This window comes from Gambusia affinis, linkage group LG21, assembly GCF_019740435.1.
Source record: "Gambusia affinis linkage group LG21, SWU_Gaff_1.0, whole genome shotgun sequence".
NCBI lineage: Eukaryota > Metazoa > Chordata > Actinopteri > Cyprinodontiformes > Poeciliidae > Gambusia > Gambusia affinis.
The window spans coordinates 20402517-20423765 of NC_057888.1; the positions used below are offsets into that span (position 1 = coordinate 20402517).

Here is a 21249-nt window from a genome sequence, read left to right on the forward strand (position 1 = left end):
GGTGGTTCCACTGCGCAACACCAACTTTCATCGAAAGAAGGTAACCATCATCAAGGTAAAGCTAAAAGAACTAAAATATTTTATGCCAGTTAATAGCGTCCAGCAACAGCCTTTATTCTCATTGAAATGAAACAAGCTATACAATCCGACTGAGCCCCCCCAGCAGTATTGACAGGCACTAATCAAACTCGAAGTTCAGCTCTGCTCTGTGTCTGCGCAGCAGCATTACAGCAGGGAACCCCGGCTGCATGACGTCTACCAGCGCTGCACAGCTGCAGAGTTTAGCCTCAGGCCTGCTATCCATTAGCTGCACACCTCCTATTTCACAGCCGAAGAACAATTTCTCCACACATTTGTTATTGCACATGCGTTTTGGCGCAACGGCGACCACGTTAAGCGAGTTGTTGCAGGTTTCAGGCGGTCTTCGTGCTCAAAATACGAAGCAAATACAGAGAATCTTCCTGAAGGCTTCCTAAAGGCTGTCGTCAAAACCCTATAGCCGAGCAGAGTTTGGCCTGATTTCCCTGGTCTAAAAGCCGCATAGAGGGGTGAAAACACGGTAATGACTTTGAATGTATCTCACCCAGATCCCCAGTTGCCGAGAGGGAGCGTCTTCAAAGCGCAGAGCGGCTCATTTTCCATGAAAAATTAGAAAACCCTTCGATCCTCATAACTGTTTCTCTCCAGCCATCTTGAGCCAAACCGTCTACTTGATCGGGCGGGTGACACTCAGGCGAAAGTTTTCCTGTGTTCCCTCTTACAACCCTTTAATTATATTATAACGATGAGAATAAGTAATTTATATTCTTAATATAATTTCTTTAGCCATATCATGGGTTTCGAAAAGCTAAAACAAAACACTGCATTCATTGGATTAAGCTAGCACCCCCGGCCTGGCAGAAATGGTACGGTCCGAGACATTCCGCAGACCCACTCTGCTGTGTTAAGCGTAAACAGCCAATCAGGAGCCCTGTAGTAACCTGTAAGAGCATAACACAGCTGGAGCTGTGAACCAGCTGAGACACAACACCCACACAACACGCAGAGTGACAGGACTGAGTTACTTTAGGACGACGTTTCAGTGACGGTGTTCTGTCGGTTTGGCATACCTGTCTTATTCTATACGAATAGTAATGCCGGAAGTTCTACTTGGACACGTCATTGAAACAGCATACTTACGTTTGTGAAGGGGTATTCTGTTAATAGGTGTTTAAAACCCATTTAAACCCACCGGTCATAATAGTGTCCAAGAAATTTATTTCACTTTCAAGGACTCCAAAAAGCTTACTGATTAAATTTTCAGTTAATGCTCTGCAAATATTGAAAGTTTAGAGTGCTTGGATAATACTTATGCAGTATCACATTAATAGAGTTGTTTATATCTTGGTTGCACCTTGGCGAGAAGAAGACTGCCTCAAACTGTCCAAAGAAGAGGCTAGCAATGTAGGTTTAAATTAACATACAACAAATATTTTTGGTGCACATAATCTTTAAAGTGTCTAATTATAATATTCACCTTTGCATTTACAAAAATTGGTTTGGTGTGTGAGCAGAATGTGTGAACATGCTGACGGTCACAATAGTGACCGGTGGGACAATACATTTGACCTACGTGTGCTTATTTAAATACATACCATATTTTTCAATTCCAAATTTCTTTCTTTTTAAGATTAATTTTGAGTGTGGTTCTTGATCTGTTGGACTTAATGATGGCCAGACAAAATATACAACAATGTAGTTGTGAGAAAAATGGAATCCTTACTGATTTTGGTAGTGGTGGCTTAGACATGGACTATAAGGGGGAAATAGACAATTTTCCATGCCTGATTTTGAATGCATCTGATCAGTTCATGGGAAAAGAGGATGATTTCCCCTTCCCCAGTCATGTGGCACTCTTATCACCTGCAAAAGTTTCTGGTGAGGGGACAACTGTCTCTTTGATGTACCCTTTAAAACTAAAGAGGGTCCAAATGAGAAACTGCTGGTCCGCTAGAAAGACAGCAATATTTTCATAGTAGAAACAAAGATGAGAAAGATGTCAAATAGATCAATGAGCTCATGAGAGGTGTACACCTTCATGACCTAAAGGTACAGAATCATGATCAGGTACAGGAAGTGGTGGTGGCCCATCTCAAAGTGCAGCTGTAAGTAGGATGACTGTAGCTTAGGAGGTAGGAGTAACTCTTGTAACTGGTGGGTTGCCTGCTGGAATCCCCACTTTGTGATTTACTCACCTTCTCACGAGTTATGGCTTATTATCTTATGCAAAGGTTTGGCACAAAATCAGTAGGTCATGGAAATATATCTCAAATGGACACTTCTCTTCAAGATGTGACCAAGACACTTATTGGTCAGTCAATGCAAGGATTGCTTCAAGAGATGTTGCTTTTGCACCATCCATGCCAAAGAGAAATTCAAGGCTTTATTGCACATTGAGTGCTTCAAGAAAGATCATGGAAAGTAAGGAGTGGATGAAATAACCCAGAATTGAAGAATACCAAAGTCACCAAATGGTGAGAAGTAGCCAAACAACTGGCCTTTATTCCACACCTTGGGGTCCAGTATTCTGTAACTTTCAGGTGTGTCTCTGGTTCAACACACCTGAATTAAATTGATCTTCTCCTCAGTGTACAGTCCAGTTCTTCAGAGTCCCGCTAATCACCTGATTCAGGTGTATTGAAGCAGAGTCGGTAGGTTCATAAAATAATGGCACAGTGATACTGCACCATTGACCAGCACAAGACGAGTGTCATGTCTCTCGTCACACTAGTATGACTCCACATTAGGCATTTAGGTTTAATTCTCCCTGTCCAGTGAGAGTCCAACAGGCAGTGGAAGCACTTTTTGTTGGTCACCTCTGTGGTTAAGGTCTTTTTTTTTTTTTTGTTTTTTGAAGACGATATGATTTCAATGTTATCACTGCTGTTACTTCCTGGCATACATTTGTAGCATAAATCTAAAGGACAACGAGTTTTGTTTTGCTTTCACAGTTACATACAGTTTACAATGATGGAGGGATATCTCAATAGAGTTACACTCTACAGCAGCAATAATATTACTATTTCAACCTAGCCTAGCTAACCTATTTGTTTATCCCTGCAGGCTGCTTTGAGATTCCCAAATGAAGTCCATACTAATTGCGACGTCGCAAATGTAGGATGAATCTCTTGTGACACAAATGAATAACCATTAACACGCACACCTACAGACACACATGAGCATTGACACACAAACACAAAACCTTTCTGCTGGTGTTTCACACCGAATTCTTGGTGCATTGAAGCATGGCGTTGTTAGTTTTGCAGTTTGAGTCACCTGGGGCTACACATGTCCCGTTTTGTTAACCACTGTCATGGGCCACAGTGTATAGTCTGTGGCAGGTGATGATGCTCCCTTTTTGTGTGCGTGTGTGTGTGACTAAGAAACAGAAAGAGATGCATTCACCAACACGCTGCTTAGAATTTCTGTGTGCCCGTCACCCCCCACACCTAGAAACTGAAAGGTGGGGAACAGAGTTATCCTTCGGTACAGGTGTTTTTTCTGACAGGCCGTTTCATGCTGATAGCGCTCAGAGACCAATATCAATATTTGTCATCTCACGAAACAGGAAATGAAAGAGAGCTGCCTTTTTTCTGCAGCCCTCGCCAAAACACTGAAGTCCCTCTCGTTATGACTGCGTCTCATCGTGCCAGTAACCTTTGATCACCTCCTCAGGTATCGCTCTGAAACATAAGATACCGTTCCTGCACTTTTTCACACTGTGTCATCAGAGGTGGGCAGCAGCCAGTTACATTTACTCAGTTAAATTTACTTAAGCAACTGTTTGGAAGCCAAATGCTTTTAAGACTAGTTTTACTGCAGCATATATCCTTTTACTTGAGTAAGCGAGTATCACTATTGTAATGCCGAGATCGCACAGTAACATTTGTTTATTTTTGCCCATTTTAGTACCAATTTCCCTCTTCTGAGAATCTTAAAGACAGCTGATATAGTGTCTGTATGGCCTGTTGTTAAAGGGGCAGTAACATGTAAAATCGACTTTTTTGAGCTTTACATTATTTTATTAGTCCATCATCTAAACCATGCCTAGAGTTTTGCTTTGATTCTTACATGTATGTTTGAATAATAATCAAGACACTGTTCCTCCTTTAAGCTGCCTCTCAGAGCCACCTTCCCCATGATCCCATTGTCTCTGTTAAATGTGGTCCACAAATTATCACCGATGTTTCTTTCCAGTCAATCATGTTTGTTTTCTCTAAAACTCATGATTGGCCTCTAAGGGTTTTATGAGAATGTCCATGTTGGTGAGTGAGATCTGTTCTTTTGTTGGTGGTGTGTTGTCTGGACACCACACGCTGTATGACCAAGTCTGTTATACCTGAGATTTTTTATCGTTGTGTGTGTGTGGTCTTCCAGATTTTGGACTTCGGCTAACAATTTTCAAACCTTGCCACTGTGAACCTGGAATTGAGTAAAATTCCTGGGTCCTCTACTCACTCTACCTCCTAACAGGTTTCTATAAGACTGAATTCCATCCATCCTTCAATCATTTTCAGTTTTTTCTCTGACTAAAGAAAAGCTCTCGGATGATGTGTTTCGGTCTCAATTTCCTGCAACCCACCAATTCAAAGACTGTGAGACATGTGGCATTTTCATTTCACTTCACAACTGTGTGTCACTTGCTATCAAAGCTCAATAAAACATGGTGCCGTTTTGGAAAAGTTTGAGGCTCATGAGTGTCTTCATGGTGCGAAGAGCTTTTCTTTTTTGCCTCATTTATTTATTTTTTAACAACACGAGGGGGTCTTCAGCACAGAGAGAAGTAGTCGTGGCATCCCTACTCTGTGATCAATACGAGGATCTTTAGCTCAGGGCCAAATAGAATTAAGAATTGCTTTCGGATAATGGCAGTATCGACCGGCGCTCAGCAAAGCGTTTCTAGCTGTGGCAGGTTAATTCCCTTCTATGAAGGTGTACAGTCTGAGTCAGGTTGGATGGTCAGAGTGATTCTCTGCAGAGTGCTGCTGGTGCTCTGGCTCTGTGTACGCTCAGCAACCACTCTCCCCACTTATGAAAGCACTGCAAAGTGACTTATGACCCGTTCATTGGACGCTCGGCCATTCAGAGGTGAAGAAATTCTGGTTAGGGCTTCACAAAAATAGACGGCACTGATCCACTTTCCGCTCCTGCAACACTGTGGAGCAGTTCATCCTCTCCCCATGTGGCCGTACCCAGAGGTCCGGAGGCGGCCCGCGTGCGCGACATGTCATTGGTTACAGGTCACCGGGCCTTCAGTGCATGAAGGTAAACATCGGAATAGAACAGTTACAGGTTAGATAAAGCCTGGAGGGAAACATCTGTTGGAAAGAATCGAGTCTCCACGAAAGGCAAAGTCGATGAAGTCCCTTCAACAGCAAAACAAATTCAGGCAAAATGCAAAATAAATGGTGCGAGCGCTTCGCCTCTCTTCCAGCTGATGCATTTTTTAAGCCGAGTTCTCAGAGAGAGCGCTCCTCTTTTCGTATTCCCTCTGTGAATAAAAGTAACCCACCTTGCTCATTATGTGAGACGTTGAGGTGTTTTGATGTTTTGGAGATGAAAATGCTTTGAGATGAAATATTCATTCTCTTTAGTTGGCTTAATTATGTATGTGTCCACTGTCGGGTTGGAAAAGCCGCCGCTCCGGTGAGGCGTGTTCCCGGCGTGCCTCGTCGCCATTGGCCCAGAATACATTACGTCCTTATTACAGCGAGTTCCTGGCATGCTCCCGTATGCAACCTTATGGAAATATTAAATGAAGGAGCTGCACACCTCAGTGGACACGCTGAATAAGCATGAGTGTCTCTTGTTCCTGACTCATGCGGGGAATATTGGGCGGATTGTTGTTTGATTCTTACATTTTATTGCCCATTGCTGCAATGGGCGATAAAAACTTGTAATTTTTTATAAAAATCAACAAGGACTGATTAGTCTTCAGTTTGTTTCTCAAGTGATTAGAAACACGACGAGGTTTGTGTGGCATGGTAATTTCCTCCTACAGATTTGGTTCTGCTTTAGGTTTTCCGACATCAGTCCGACGCTTAGAAGCAGAACCAGAAATTCCCAGCATCGTAAGCAACCGTCCTCCACTGTGGAGAGAGAAGAGCCAGGCTGAACCGGCCGGCTGTTAATGTTAATCCAATATTTGGATGCGTGACCAACACGGACTGAACAACTTTGTACACTTCCTCCGCTGCCATTCCTAAAACTACAGGCAGACTGCAATTCTGAAACAGCATTGAAAATTGACACCATCGTTCGCAACTTCTCCAGCCGTTTGCTAACGGGCCTAGTAGAATTTCTATCGGACAAATAAAACTCAATGGCAGAAATCCCAGACAGAGAACTGAAAGGAGATGAGAACTGGCTGGAATCACACAGGATGGCAATGGTCAGGCTAGTCTCATGAAATAAAAAAACATGGTCAAAGGGTCGGAGGGTCCACCCTCCGAACAGCTTCACAACCAACAAGCTAAACATTCTCTATATATTTCTTCAAAAGTGAATAAAATCTGCTTATACTTATTTGCAGTAGCAGTTCTTGCATGATAGGCAAGCTTCTCTTTTTGGCACAACCAATCAGAAATCTCCTCTACTGATTAACAATCTGAGATATCTTATAGTGAGATATTCATTCACATCGGGATCCTTCAGAAGGTCCAGATTATTTGCTTTGTTAGTCGATCTGCCTTATATTAGCTCCATATTACACATGTGTTTTGCCTGTCAGACTTTTAAAACCATTTCTTGTGACTGTAGCTCATCACTATTCCAACACACTGAAGTCAAGCCCTTGTCCTCCTTCCAAAATTGTAAAACATGAAAATCAAACTCGAATCCGTCTCGCTTTCACTTTTCTCCAGATGTCAGACGACGGTTTGATTTACAAGGTGCTGTTTTCATCACGTCAGGTTTTGAACGGGAACCTCGGCTGCGCTCTCAGCTCACGACCGTGGGGGTCGAACGCTCGTGAGACGTTTGGCATGAGGAGACACTCAGGTGACGTTTAAACCTGTGTGTGTCTGGAACGCCTTGGGAAGGAGGCAGAGGTCAGTTCAACACAGCACCGATTTCTTTTGTACTGCCAAAATGTTTCAGATTGTCGAACAAGTTGTTTTATCTGGCAAAGGCAGCCCAGAGTTTTCAATTCTACTGTATTATTTAATGATAATAAAAAAAAATATTACCCAAAACCAGGTCATGTGAAGTAGAGCGCCAGGGCCAAAACCGCAGCGGACCAAAACGAACACAACGGCCAAAAAAACATCTTGATAACTTGGAAGACTTTTGGGAAAATTATTCTGTGGATTAACAAGACAGAAGAGGAACTTTTTGCAAAGAAAGCAACATATTACATCTGGTATATTTATTTTAAAAATAACAACATTACACTGACAGCCAAACATGGTAATGGTAGCATGGCGTCATGGATCTTGCTTCAACAAAAAATAAATTGCTCTACTCTTTGGTCATACAAAGGAACAATGATGTGAACTGCTTAATTAATTTCAGGGTTTTGAGATGGCCTAGTCAAAGTCCTGACATAAATTAGACTAAACTGACCATTTTCGCTCAAAAAAATCCTCCACGTTTGCGTAAATGTTGCTCTTCGAATTTCCATAAAATAACTAAGCGTCCCAAAAGCTTTTTAAACCCGTCCTCTTAGAGAGAACAACGTTTCCCAATGGGTTCTATCTTTAAAAATATTTACCTCTAAAGCCTCTCTGGTTGCTATGATATTATCAGTCATTTCCTGTACTGGATTTTCATTTCAAGGCTCCCAAAAACTCACCAGCTACCCTTTTTTCAGAACCTTCCTGTCGGTTCTTGTAAAGGTGTGGGTGGCCTTGGACTGGTCCTGAACCGGTCGCTCAGACGCCGAGCTGTGAAATTACCCGAAGCCACCAGCCTAAGGCCCGAGGCAATCCTCTGTTAATGAAAAAGCGTTTCACAGCGAAGGCTGCTTGCTGCAGCGGAGACAATCTGTTTGACAAGCAGGGCTTAATTCGGAGAGGTTGAGTTAAGGGACACCGTGGTAATTGCGGGTATTTTGGATGTTCGTTTATAGCGCTTCTTCGTTCTTTTTTTTTTTCAACGCGAAAAGAAAAATGTTCCGATGTTCTGCGAGTGCATGTGGGAAAGGAGTAGGTGTGTGGCATTCACATTCATCCAGTGAAAACAGCAGTGGGCTCTCGCAGATCGAGACATAAGGACACACACAAACATAAACCACCCACGCACCATTTGCTCATACGGCGCACAAACACCCCGACGGGTTTCACTGTAACAGTGACCTGATAAAGAGATTCGTATCATCAGATCCGCTTTGTGCTGAGAAGTCAAACGTCTTTTATGGGTAGAGACGCAATGAAGAATTCTCTGATTGTTTTGGTGAGATGTCGGCTTTAAAAGGAATGGAGATGAAGGTGTTTTTTTTTTTTTAGTAAACATGCTATAAAAAAGGTTTTTGCACAACAGAGTTTTGAAAAACCGGTCAAAGTATCGCCTTAAAGGGGCGGTGCTATGTATTTTCCACGTACATAGTGCCATTTTATAGCACAATAACAACTATGTTGCCTTAAGTTGTTATAAAAAGGCTGTGTGAATCAAATATGACTTAAAAGAAATTTGAGATTGTAATTTAACACCTTGTCTTTTTAAAAAGTCCTGGTCTTACTAAAAGTCCACCCTCAGAAAGTCGTCACACCATAACCCTATCCAGTAGCTAAAAAAGTAAAAAAAATAATAATTTAAAAAATAATGGAGCTTTAACTAAAACATCCCAGGCTGAATACAATAAAAAATACAATAAGAATAATATAATAATATAATAATAATAATAATAATAATAATAATAACACACATATATATATATATATATATATATATATATATATATATATATATATATATGTGTGTGTGTGTGTGTGTGTGTGTGTGTGTGTGTGTGTGTGTGTGTGTGTGTGTGCAGCCTCTTCATATCATATCTGTACAAATTTTAGCCAAATTCAGAAATTTTGAGATTCATCTCTGAAACGTTCCAGAAAAAAAACTTTGAAATGTCCCAGTTTGAAAACTGGAAAATCTTCGACTTTCTGAATTTTTCTAAAGTGTTTGTCTTAAAAAAATTTTTTAGATCAATGTCAAAATTTCAGAGGTTTTTTTTCTATCTCTGATGCCCTTGGTTTGTCGTCGTATGTCTGAGCTTGATAGATGTGAGAACCGCTGGATCTTTTCTAGAGAACACGCGTTCGCCACGTCAGCCCGGCTAACCAGATCATCTGATTGCCGCCGTACTCCACGCTTGACCCTCATTAATTCGCTGCAGACAGCTGGAAGACAGGTCCAGGAATAACACCCTTGGAGACTAAGTTTGACGTGTTCACAGGAGTACGGACTCTGTTCCAGCCACAAGGACAAACGAGCAGTAAAACGCAACAGAGGCTCCAATAAATACAGCATAAATCTAAACTGGGCTTTCCAGAGGGCTGCTGTCTGCCTCTGGACTGGAGTGGGTCCGTCTGCAGAGCCTGCTCCAGTGTGTGTGTGTGTGTGTGTGTGGACACATTCAACACACACACACATGTATCCATAGCCAAAACAAGTATATATGTTGGCGTGCTATTTGGACAGGCAGTGTTACGGCGGCCTACAGGTCAAAAAGCCACCCAGCCCTGAGGAATCATGGGAGTGTGAGGCTTTGTCTCCATTTCAGTCTTCAGTGCTGACACCCACCACAACCCCGAGGGGGCAACCGGTTTCTGATTGGTGACTCACCACAAAATAAAAAAAAATTAAATAAAAAAAAAAACAGGGGAAAGGGAAGCAAAGAGGGACATTTTTATTACTCCGGCCTGTTCTCACTGTTTGGAATGTTTCAAACCCGTTTCAGGTAACCCGATGTTCCAAAAGATTCATGTCCCCAGGCTTTCATTTTGCAATAAAGAACAGAAATACATTCCCTTAAAAAAAAAAAAAAAAAAAAAAACTTTGTTCATTTTGGCATTTTACCACAAACCTGAAGTCTGTGTTTTATTGGGTTTCTATGCGACACGCTTTAACTGGACGGTTCTGACATGCGATCACGCTTTGATTTAAACCATTCCATCCAGGTTTCTGTGAACCAGAGTTTTGCGTACAGGCTAAACATGTAGGCCAAAACAAATGCATGCCACACCATTCAGATTGCTAGTTGAAACGAATGTTTGAAAAGCATTTAGGAATTTCCTTTCTGCTCAGACAAAATCTCTGCAGACGATGCTCATAAATATGTAAGATGGCAATCAGCTTCATTAAGAAAACATTTTCTGAACTATGTGAAATAAAGCTAGTGGTTCAAACTAAATTAAAAATACTTTTTAAATAGTTTTTTATACATGGAAACTCCATATGTGAGATATGAAAAACATCCTGTTTGTTTTAGCTTTAACAGATGTAGCACCAGTAAATAATGAACAAACTAAATGTCATATATATATATATATATATATATATATATATATATATATATATATATATATATATATATATATATAGAGAGAGAGAGAGAGAGAGAGAGAGATGTCTGCAAAATCCAGCTTTTATTTTGATAGTCCACAACCACTAATTGGCAGCTAATTTGCTTATTTGTTAAATATTTAGCTTGCTAACAAAAGATTTAGCTAGCAGCCTACATTATTTAGTTAACAAGGTAAAGAGGTAGTTCCAAGCTAAATATTTAGTTTGAAAATGTTTCCTGTGGGATTTAAATGTTTAGTTTGAAAATATTCTGTTTTTAAACGATATATTTAGCTCTGGGTACTAATTATTTTGTTTGCAAACTAAATATTCATATATCTAACAAAATCTTTAATCTGTAAGCTAAATATTTAGTTTTGATATAAATATTTTCCCTATTAATTAAATATTCAGTTTGGAACAATGACAGTGAAAATTTGATTTGAAAAATTAACACAATTTTTTCCCACTCGAGCGTTTTGTACAGCTAAATGGTTGCCACGGGAGATTAAAGGATTTCTCTAATATGCATGAAAAAATTAAAGGAACACTGCATGTGTGTTGTTGATGAGGGAACGACTTTACAACATGATGTAAAGTTCACAAAAGTCGATTCTACATAATACTGCCCCTTTAAAAAACAAAATTAGAAAACAAATTCCGACTTTGAAAAATTAGGACCTACATTTGTCCCAAAGTGACTTTATCCCTCACTGTTTAGCTAATGCTACCACTTACAGAATTGGTAACTACTCTCACTTCACTAAATACAGAATACAGAGGAGTAGCTCCATACGTTGCCAAATGTGAATAAATCACAAATATATTTGCTGTAGCTTCAACTTCAGCAGCAGCAGAAGTTAAAGAGAAACAGGAAGTAGAGAAAGAAGAGTGACAGAGCGAAGGCAGACAGTTTAACCAGGGGTGGCTGACCCCAGTGCAGGAGAGCTGCCATCCTGCAGCTTCTCAAATGGCTTGAATTCCCTGGTCAGCGTCCAGTCGTTCAGCCCTGCTGAGGCCCACTAATGAGCCATTCTTTTGATTCAGGTGTGATGGAGAAGCAGTGGTGCGTTTAAAAGTTACAGGACTGGATGTGAGAAGCACCTAAAACTGCACTTCCTGTTCTAAACCTTAGATGGCGCTGCAGATAACATCTGCTTGTATTCAACAACTAATGGTAGAAGAAAAGTTTAAAGAGGCTGGCATTCCTAAAATTCAATGCAATACAAAAATGCTTTATTGATCCCAAATGGAAATTAAATGTTCTTGTAACTCATATTAATTTAAAATTCTTCAGTGAGTTATTATAGATGGTGATGGATGTAGCAGTCTGTGTTACAGCGATTTTAAAGAGGCCTCTGACTGAAGACACTGTGTTTTTCTAAGACAATCTCCTGAAGAGGATGGTGAGGGATTTCTGGCTTCAGCTGTGATTTTATTTTAGCCTTTGCAATGTTAACCAGCTGCTCCCTGCTGTTTCTATGGTTATGCATCATGACAAAAGAGAGGAAGTATAAAAATTATTGGCAAAAATCAGCCCAGCTACAATTCATCCAAAACCAAGAGGAACAGTAGGCCAAAAGAGAATGCAGTTTGCCTCCAAGAAAGGTAGCAATGAACGTTGAAAATCGTAAAAAATCTCAATGAACCTTAGCGGCGCAATTCTAGAACTCTACAAACTGAGGCCTCATCCATGTACATTTTGAGCTGCTATTAGTAAATTAGAGATAGAAATACATGTTAATCTTTTCAGAATCTCAGAACTTAAACATTTCATAAAGCATTTATCTTTTTCCTTCCTATCCAGTGTAAGTGTTTCCATACAGGATAAATGTCCTGTGTAACTATTTGAGGAGACTTCTAAATGCAGCCGAGAACGTCTGAGTCTTGTTTTTGTTCCCAACTTTTTTCTGAAAATAGGTTGTTTTAGGAGTGGCTAAACTCAGACGAACATGTTGGCTACTTCCTGTCACAAGGAGGCGGGGGAGAATAAAAAAAAACAACAACGCCGGAAGCGAGCGAAGAATACCGTGTCTTTAGACTGACGTCTAGTCCCCAAAACATTGGCATTGTTGGGATTCAGAGTCTTGACAACTTGCATTCAGCTGCAGCTGAATGCTTGAGCTGATATTTATTTTAGCCGCCTTCCCCCCGTGGGGCCGGCCTGACCTCAGGAGACCGCAGAGAGAAAACTCTCAGGCTTGCATTGGGAGGTGTTTATTTGCATATTGTTGTAGGGTTGGGATTGTCCAACATCGTCCCTTCACCCTAAAATTTATCTTTTCTCATCGCTATGGTATCCGTTGCACCGACAGCCCCCCGACTAGAGAGCATTGGTCTGTATCTTTTATCCGGAGGAGAGGCCTGGCTGGGATCCTGCCTCGTTGGGGGTTGGTTGGTCTGGCGGAGTGAGGAGGGGAGGAGGACCTCACATTTAGCTGCCGTCTCTTGGGAGAGATTACGCAGTTCAGTCTCTCTCGATCACTGCCACCGCCTGCTGCTCCGTCCTCTGAACCGTCTCTTGCACTTTCTGTTCCTCTCTTTCGCTCTCGTTTCCCCCCGCTCCTCCAACTCGTCCGTTTTCGCCTCAATCCTGCTTGTGACACAGTTTGGGACTCAGATGTGTTCAGGACAACAGTGGCGTGTCTAGCAGTTTTTTTCTTGGGCTGCTGGGGGCACAGACACACTAAAAATGCAATTTTCTTTAACTTCTCTCCAGTTTTACATATTTCTCAAAACTGCCACTATTTTGTGATAGCATAGCATGAGACAGATAATCTCCTCTTCCTTTCCCCAGTGCTAACTGGAAACAACCAATCAGAGCGAGGAGGAGAGTCTCAGTGAGGTGGATTAGGATGGAAAAATAATATATAATGATAAAATAATTTAGATTGCTATTTTCACCCTGTGTTTTGTACTATTAACTATTTATTTTTCATTTACCTTAACCAATTTTGATAAATTTTTCTTCAAAATTGCTGAATTTCTTAATTTCCCATTCAAATGAAGAGAAGCCGGTGAGCGAGCTGAGCCTCACCTGGGATTGATCAACCTCTCGCTAACTGCACTGGCTGCCATTCTATGGGATCATGCTCCTCCTGTCTGTACGTCACCAATAAAATGGTTAATAAACACTTCATATATAAACTGATTTTCCATCATTTAGCTCATCTATATAATGTATAGTGTTTTTTGTCACCAACTGTGTAACGTGTTTCGTGTGCTGAGCAGTAATATCTACATGTCCAAGTTTGATTGAGTTAGCAGAGTTATTCTACGGCGGCAGCGCGGCTATGGATGACTTGTTAAAGAATTGTCTTTTTGTCCTCCATCGTTGTCCACATGCACAAATTTTCCTCATGTAAACAATAACATGCAGGGAGTCTATAATTGTAAATCTGATGGTGATTAAGTCAGTGCCTCACCAGCTATGAACCTCACCGCACATCACTGCTGTCAATGTTGCTTGTGTACGTGCCATTCACACCTCCCCTTTCTCTCTGCTACCCTGCAACTTCTCCTTGACAGAATAATGCTAAAGCTTGTTAGCATGGCCTCTGATGATGGCAAATAAACTGTTTCCTAGAATGGAAAGTTGTTTCTCCACCATTAAGACATTTAGCAGCGTGTACACGAGCCTGGCTGACAGCACGAGGGCCCTCCTCCTGGCTCTTATTGGATGTTTTTGACCGGGAGCGATACATTTCCTCAAACAGCAATAGTCGTTCAGGTAGGACGTAGAAAAGCCAGATCTTTTCACAGATTATCTGTCTCATACTGCACTTTCAGTACTGTGACAGTATGTCACAATGTACCATACTGTACAGTACAGTACATACTCTACAGTATGTACTGTCACCATGTGACTCCATGTTTTTACATATTAACAAATACGTAAAAACCCTATCTTTTTATAAAAGCTACATACTCCAGCTTTGAAGCCCAGTCAAACTCGAGTGTACTTTGCGCACTTTGTCCACGGACATTTAGGATGTCATGGTAGAGACCTTTCTTGTGACAAATTTCTTCTTTTGTCATGGATGCTAGCTAGAGAGACTGATGACCTAACAAGGCGCCTGGTCCTGTATCACACCTGTTAGTGCGACAGAGAGTGGTAGTGTGGCTGATGCGTGCTCTTGTGACTGGAGAAGGTGTCACTTACAAACCGCTTAGTATGCGGCACTGTTTCTGTCCAAGCAGTTTACTGTGCGGCTTGAGGTACAAGCTCATAAAAATGTATCTTTGCCCAGACGTCCTGCTTGAAGTCTGTGCTGATCTTTGTGGACTGAGACGTACATCAGAGTATGTTATGGCCTTTACAATGCAATGAACTGCGTTCCCAAATTTGCAGCTACAAAAAGGGGGAAAGCTATTTTGCATCATTACTTATAAATAGTTTTTTGAGACTGAAGGTTTCAATTTGAAATGCAGATCTATGTACGCTATGAACAGTGATTGACAGCTCTGGTGTGGGTGGCCAATCAGATTTCCCGCCCCCCCCACCTGAGCTGACCCTGTGGCCACGCCTCCTGCAGGACATCCAGCTGGTTCTCTCAGCTTACAGCCCAGATGGCGTGGAGTTATGGCCGCCCAGCCCCAGCAGCCCCGCTCTCTGATCCCCGCCGATCCCGTGTGGAGCTCCGTGGAGCTCAGCCACCACTCACATTAATCTCCTAAACGATCCCGGACCTAAGAGGATCAATACTCATTTTCAGGGAGCAGCATGATCCCTTAATGTAGTGGAGGATGGCTGCTCAGCCCTCACTTTTTGGCCCCCTCCATTCTGCTCCTCTCTGCTTTAACTCCCTGTCGGAGGACCAAGAGTCAGCCCTTCATTTCATTTCATGGCCCACTTTGCTTAAAACAATATCTGGCTTTTATTACAGATGTCATTACTCAGGTGAACAGCGCCTCTGCAGCTGGACTCCTGATAAAAATGGCCTCCATCTTCATTAGCCGAGGTATTTGCTTTAGTGTGAGGTGGCTGGTTTTACAAAATCAGATCCATGTCTTGTAATTGCCCTCTGTGCACTCCCATTTATCCAGATAAGAGAGGGGTCACAGGGCAGCTATGGGAACCATAGCAAGGATGGAGCTAGCATCATGGAGGTGCTCCAGGTGTTTTACTCTAGTTTTAAAACACACACACACACACACACACACACACACACAAAAATGTTTTACTCGAGTTGGCTTGTGGGTTCAGTTTAGCTCTAGCTTCTTTACCATCATTCATTCTTAAACTTAAATTTTATTTTGTATTTGTTTCTTTCGTCTTTCGTAAAGTAACCACACATGAAAGGCTGAAGGGTTTTGGATCCTTTCGCGAATCACTGGAATCGTCATTCTTTGTTTTCCACAGAGGCAACGAAAATGACTTCATGTTAATAGCGCTTTGATCCAAGGAAAATGGGAAAGATGCTCGTTTCCACTGGATGACATGCATCCCGCTTTTTCCAGGTCTCCATGCGCTGGGCGAAGCGGCTCTTCGACCGCACGGTTAGCTGGCCGCCTCATCATTGATCTTTGCTGATGCACGCAGTTTCTGGGGCCTTCTTTTCTCCTTTTTTAACATTTTTTTATTTTCTCTCATCTGCAAAGTTGCCGAGCAAGAGAGCCGGGCAACCCTCCCCACCCAGCTCTCCGTGTCTCGCAGGCAGGCTGCTCTGGTGGGAGAGGCCACCTGGAGCAAGTTTGGATGTGTTGTTTATGCTAAAGCTATTACTCTGTGTCTGGGCAGGCTGCCCTGAGAGCTGGAGCGCTCGCTCTGCTGCTACTGAATTATTCACCCAGGAGATCTGCCATCCTCTGTATACACACTGTCACATGTAGCTGAATGATAAGCTGATTGTCCGGCAATGAGGGCTTTTGTTGTATTGCCCCTCTGAATGCTAAATTTATATCAAGCTGATGTTTTGTCGTAAGGGAATGTGTGAGTTCTTAAATCACGGAGTCTGACAAAGGTAGTCCAAATATTTCCACACACAAGATAACTACTGTTCACTTCTTCCTGAAAACTCTTCCACTTTCATTCAGAGCTAATCGTTTTATTGAGACTGCTTAACTATTGGAGAAATACAACCAACACTGCCGTGGAAATGTATTTTCCCCAGCTCACAGATTTCTTTTGTTTGTTTTTTGATGCAGTTTATAGTTTCAGATCGCCACACAAATGGAGAAGAATTCAAGTTTTAATTGATTTTCTGACTCTAACCAAATCAAGTAATTGCACCATAAACCGAATACTGGCAAAAAAACAACTTTCACCAAGAGTTGGAGAACTGGTAATGAGTATCTTACATCACAGTCGAGGCGCTTTGGCGCACTTTTACTTTGAAAAGCACTGGCAATTTATCCGATGAGAGGATTTTTGGGCATCCGGACTGTGACTAGGACACTTTAAACCTTCATTTAGCTGTTTTTTTTTCTCCTTTTTTTCGTTTTAGGAATTCAGAAGTGGCTTTCAGGTATGCTCGAAATTATTATTCATTACTTTATGTTACTCTAGTCAATGTTACGTTGTTGCGCTACGCTGCTTACATTATGCTACTTTGTTATGCAACTTTGTTATGCAACTTTGTTATGCAATTTTATGCTATGATACACTAAATTATGATACGCTACTTTACAAAATGCTACTATACCTTATGTTGCATTACTTTACATTATGCTACTTTACTTAAGGTTTGTTATGGCAGCAAAAACAATGTAAGAGAAAATGACAGACAGAAAGATTAACATAAACAAAGAAAAAACAGAAAAGTAAGTAAATACTCAAGCAGCAAATTTGCAAAGCTGCACAGAAATTTTCAATTAGATGACCATTTTCACAAGATCCTGGTGTAGAAGCCTTTAGGTTCTTATAGCGATAATGTCAGACTGGGAGTAAGGCTATGCACTGTGGTTATTGTTCATCTTCGCTAATATTAACCATCATCAGCTTCTAGAAGAGCTAAAGCTAGGCAGCAACTGTGACTCCTCTTTCCTTTTGTTACAAGTCATGGGACCTCAAGCATCCTTTCCCTCTGCAGTGAGTTTGTGAACTAAGTGCCCTCATCAGTACTAGCATCCACAGGAATTCACCTCAAAACATGTGATCCTGGGTGTGTTTTTTTTTTTTTTCCCCTCCACAAAACACAGAGAGCGCTGTGATAACGCGCGGGTGAAGGTATGAGCGCGATTGGACGCAGTCTGAACCTGGGCTCACACATCGCTGTCCTCTTCATCGCTGCGCCTGTGAGCGTGGCTGGGCAGAACAGCGGGGTCTTTCTTCACGAGGAGGATGGAATCACTGATGACAGTCTCATGACCTCTTTCTCCATTAACGCACATGTGCTCTGTCTGCTGCCTTATTCCCCCCACTGTGTGTCACACACACACACACACACACAAACAAACACTAACAGGTTGCCAGGTTAGGCTGGAGCAGAAAATACATATTGTTTTGGTAACTGGATCCAAGTATATCAGCAACAGGTAATTATCAATTACATTAAAAAAAACAAAATTTTTTTACTTGTATCCACGGGAACAAAAGAATATTGTGGTTGGCCAAAGGCATTAGCAAACAGTAGCTGCGTTTCCATTACAAATGTGCGATATATGTCGAAAAAACACAATTTCGGTATTTCCATTAAATAAGAAATGAAATTCAAATTACTTGTGAATAAGCCTGTGCATTTAAAATTATGGAAGCGATGGATGTAAATAGCTACATGAATTATAATCATAATTCAGTCATGGCGCTAGCGCTCATCACCTCAATGTAACGCAAAAACCTTTCATCGGAAAACCTGATTTAAAAGAAAAATTAAAAATTCTTCTACTACGGTAATTTATTTCCAGAATTTCAATTTGCACAATTTCATGGAAAATGGAAACACAGTTTGTGAATGTTTAGGACTTCCTTGCTGGGCAGTGTGATCTTTTAAAACTCCTTAAATCAATTCTGCTGTTTCAGTCTAGGACGAGAAAAACTTTTATGCACATTGTAACTATTAGTAAAAAAAAAAAAAAAGCATTATAGAATTATGAGAACACACCAGTTTAAAAAATATCCCTTTTTTGTGCTTGGATGAGGTGTTTTTATTTTGTGGTTGTATTGATATTAGTGGTTTTCACAAAATTGCAACGGAAACACTTTTTTCACATCTCACAAGTCACTAAATGTTACTTCTGCCGGAAAAGACAAAGAAGACAACAGGAAGTAGTAGGAGAAGGATGACTGCACGTTTTTGAATAACTTATCATATGAACAAACGTATTTGTATGTGATTTTGATAGCATTTCTTATTTAATGGAAATGCTGCAATTGTGTTTTTTTGACATTAGCGAACAACAAAAAAATGTTGCACACATTTGTGGTGGAAAGACAGCTAGTGTGCATCACTTGGAGAAGTCATAGTAGGCCATAGTATACAAAATATAGTGTTGCTTAAGGGCTTAGTTTGCATAAATTAGTGATATTACGTAGAGATAAGACAACAAATGAAAAATAAATCAGTGGTAGGAGCTAACATGAATCACTATTGGCTGCTTTAGATGACCAGAGCAATTTAGAGCCTCTCAAACAGTCGACTAGAACAATGTGATTTTGGGTATTATCAATATGCAATTTCACAACAGACTACATTTAATGCTGTTCGGCTTAATGTTCGATAATTGAAGTCTAGAAACTTTGCTTGAGTCTGCCGGTTGTATCAATTCACCACACCAGTTAACCATGAGTCTATTTATTGGGATCATTTTCAAACGCCTACAAAACCCATTAACATTAACACCATGAAAACACATTAATGTATCATTTTCGAAGATGCTTTAAAACTGATCATCCAAAGGTTTACTTCAGTTTTGACAGAACTGGGGAGGACCAACACGTCTCTGCTGATCAGATGGACTGATATCTTGAGTAATCGCAGTTTTTTCCAAATCACAATGTTAAGTAAAAATGACTTGGTATTTAGACGAACAATCATCTAGTTTGTCCACAATGTGAAAAACAAAAAAAGCACTGGAAATTTACTATGGCTTTGGTGAAAGGTGCACTTTACTGAGGGGTGGCCCCAAATTAATTTCTTCTTAGGGCCCCTTACAACTTTTGGCCGGCCCTGTTTGGCAAGTTTTCATTTTTTTAATACTAACTATTCAAAACTATTACCACCACTAGGTAGCGGAACTACACCTTGAAACAAACTGCTACATTGTGTTTTATACACACAGGACGTATACTGAGTGTAAGGCAGGTAACAGAGTAAACAGCCAGCCCCTCTCCTCTCCCGCATTCAGCGTGTTTCTGGGGAGATAGGAGAAGGTAATGCCGTAAAGCCTTTTTGTCGTAAACCAGGTGCGGAGAAGAAGGGGAGGTGAAGGCAGCGAGGGAGGTGGTGGTGGAGGAGGAGGGGGAGAGGGGGTGAGAGAGGAGGTGACTCTCCGGCAGCATTTAGACACAACGAAAGGATCATGGCGGATGGCCCCAGGTGTAAGCGCAGAAAGCAGGCGAACCCGAGGAGGACCAACGGTGAGTAAAAACTACTTCCTACGAGGAGTTTTCCCTCTCCGGAGGCTCTTCTGTCGCCGGCTAATTTGGCCGAAAAGTTCAGCAGTGTGTGAGCGCTGTTTTTCTGACGCTGAAAGTGGTGGGAAGTAGCGGTGTGGTGTACCGTTATACCTGGGTCGCGACTCTCCCCTCCGCCTAGCGGTCCGCCGCACTGGGGACCGTTATACGCGCACCTCACAGCGCTGGGAGCGCAGCAGCTCTTTCTGCTCACTTTACTCTCATTTATTCAGCCGAATACACATTTAGCACCAGAAACCGGGGAGCATTCATTGATTTGAACCGTGTTTTGTCGAGTTAGAAAGCCCACCGTAAAACTCGGACCTGTTTCTGTTGGGAAACGGGATAAAACGCTACCTGGTTGTTCCTCAATGGTTGCCTTAAAGCAGTTTTGGTGAAGAAACAACATTACATTTATCCAGGTGTTTGTTTTGGAACGCTTTTGAAATTTGTTGTGCCGGAATAAATAGGAATACAACTGTTTAGTCCGCTCTTATTTAGTCCACTCCGAGCAGGTACAGGCTGTTGCTGAGCTACAAGGGGCGGAATAACTCCCTCGTTTCTGCCTTCCATTCGGCTGTTTTATATTAGTCCTATCGACGACACCACAGTTGCGTTTTAAATAAAAACGCAACTTTATTGTCTCAAAATTAAGAGAAAATAGACCCATTTAGTGTTACAGCTAGTTTTGAGCTGTCATTGTATCCAACTCATTCGCATTTTTGCTCAGATTGTTTCGGAAAAGTGTTTTCATTCAGTGACTTTTATTTTATTGTTGAAATGATAAAGTATGGAGTGAAAGCTCAGCAGAAAACACGGACGGGGTGACCGGGGTTCCGGAGAGCGAGGGATATCTCACGCGCTGTTTGAGCGCAGCCCATATAAGGAGAGCGGATCCTCTCCTGTCGCGCGACGGGAATCCTGATTCTCGTAGGACCACGGACGCGAGCGAACCTATATATGCGCTCAGTTTTCTCTTTTCTTTTCTGTTGTCGCTACATTTCGCCGATTTAGGTATTTGTGAAGCTCTACGTGACTACGCTTACCTAAAAGGTGCGATATTTGGGGGATTTTAAGTTATCTTTCTATAACACCAGTGTTAAATATTAAAATAAGTGCTATAAATGTACAATTTCCATTGTTTGCTCTTTATTACCCGT

At 41.5% G+C, this 21249-nt stretch overlaps 2 protein-coding genes across 5 annotated transcripts in view; one reads left to right on the top strand and one right to left on the bottom strand.

Annotated features, from left to right (window-relative positions):
* The window catches only part of znf438 (zinc finger protein 438), a 40688-nt gene extending 39678 nt beyond the window's left edge, over positions 1 to 1010 (bottom strand). For all 4 annotated transcript variants that reach the window (XM_044104432.1, XM_044104430.1, XM_044104431.1 and 1 more), the window contains exon 1: positions 584 to 1010. The gene's annotated coding sequence lies outside the window, so the exon portion shown is untranslated. The remainder of the gene's footprint in view (positions 1 to 583) is intronic.
* Positions 1011 to 19963: 18953 nt separating this feature from the next.
* Positions 19964 to 21249, top strand: part of zeb1b (zinc finger E-box binding homeobox 1b) — a 58793-nt gene continuing 57507 nt past the window's right edge. The window contains 1 exon segment of the mRNA XM_044104433.1: positions 19964 to 20053. Within this exon segment, the coding sequence (XP_043960368.1) occupies positions 19996 to 20053 (58 nt within the window). The 5' untranslated portion in view covers positions 19964 to 19995.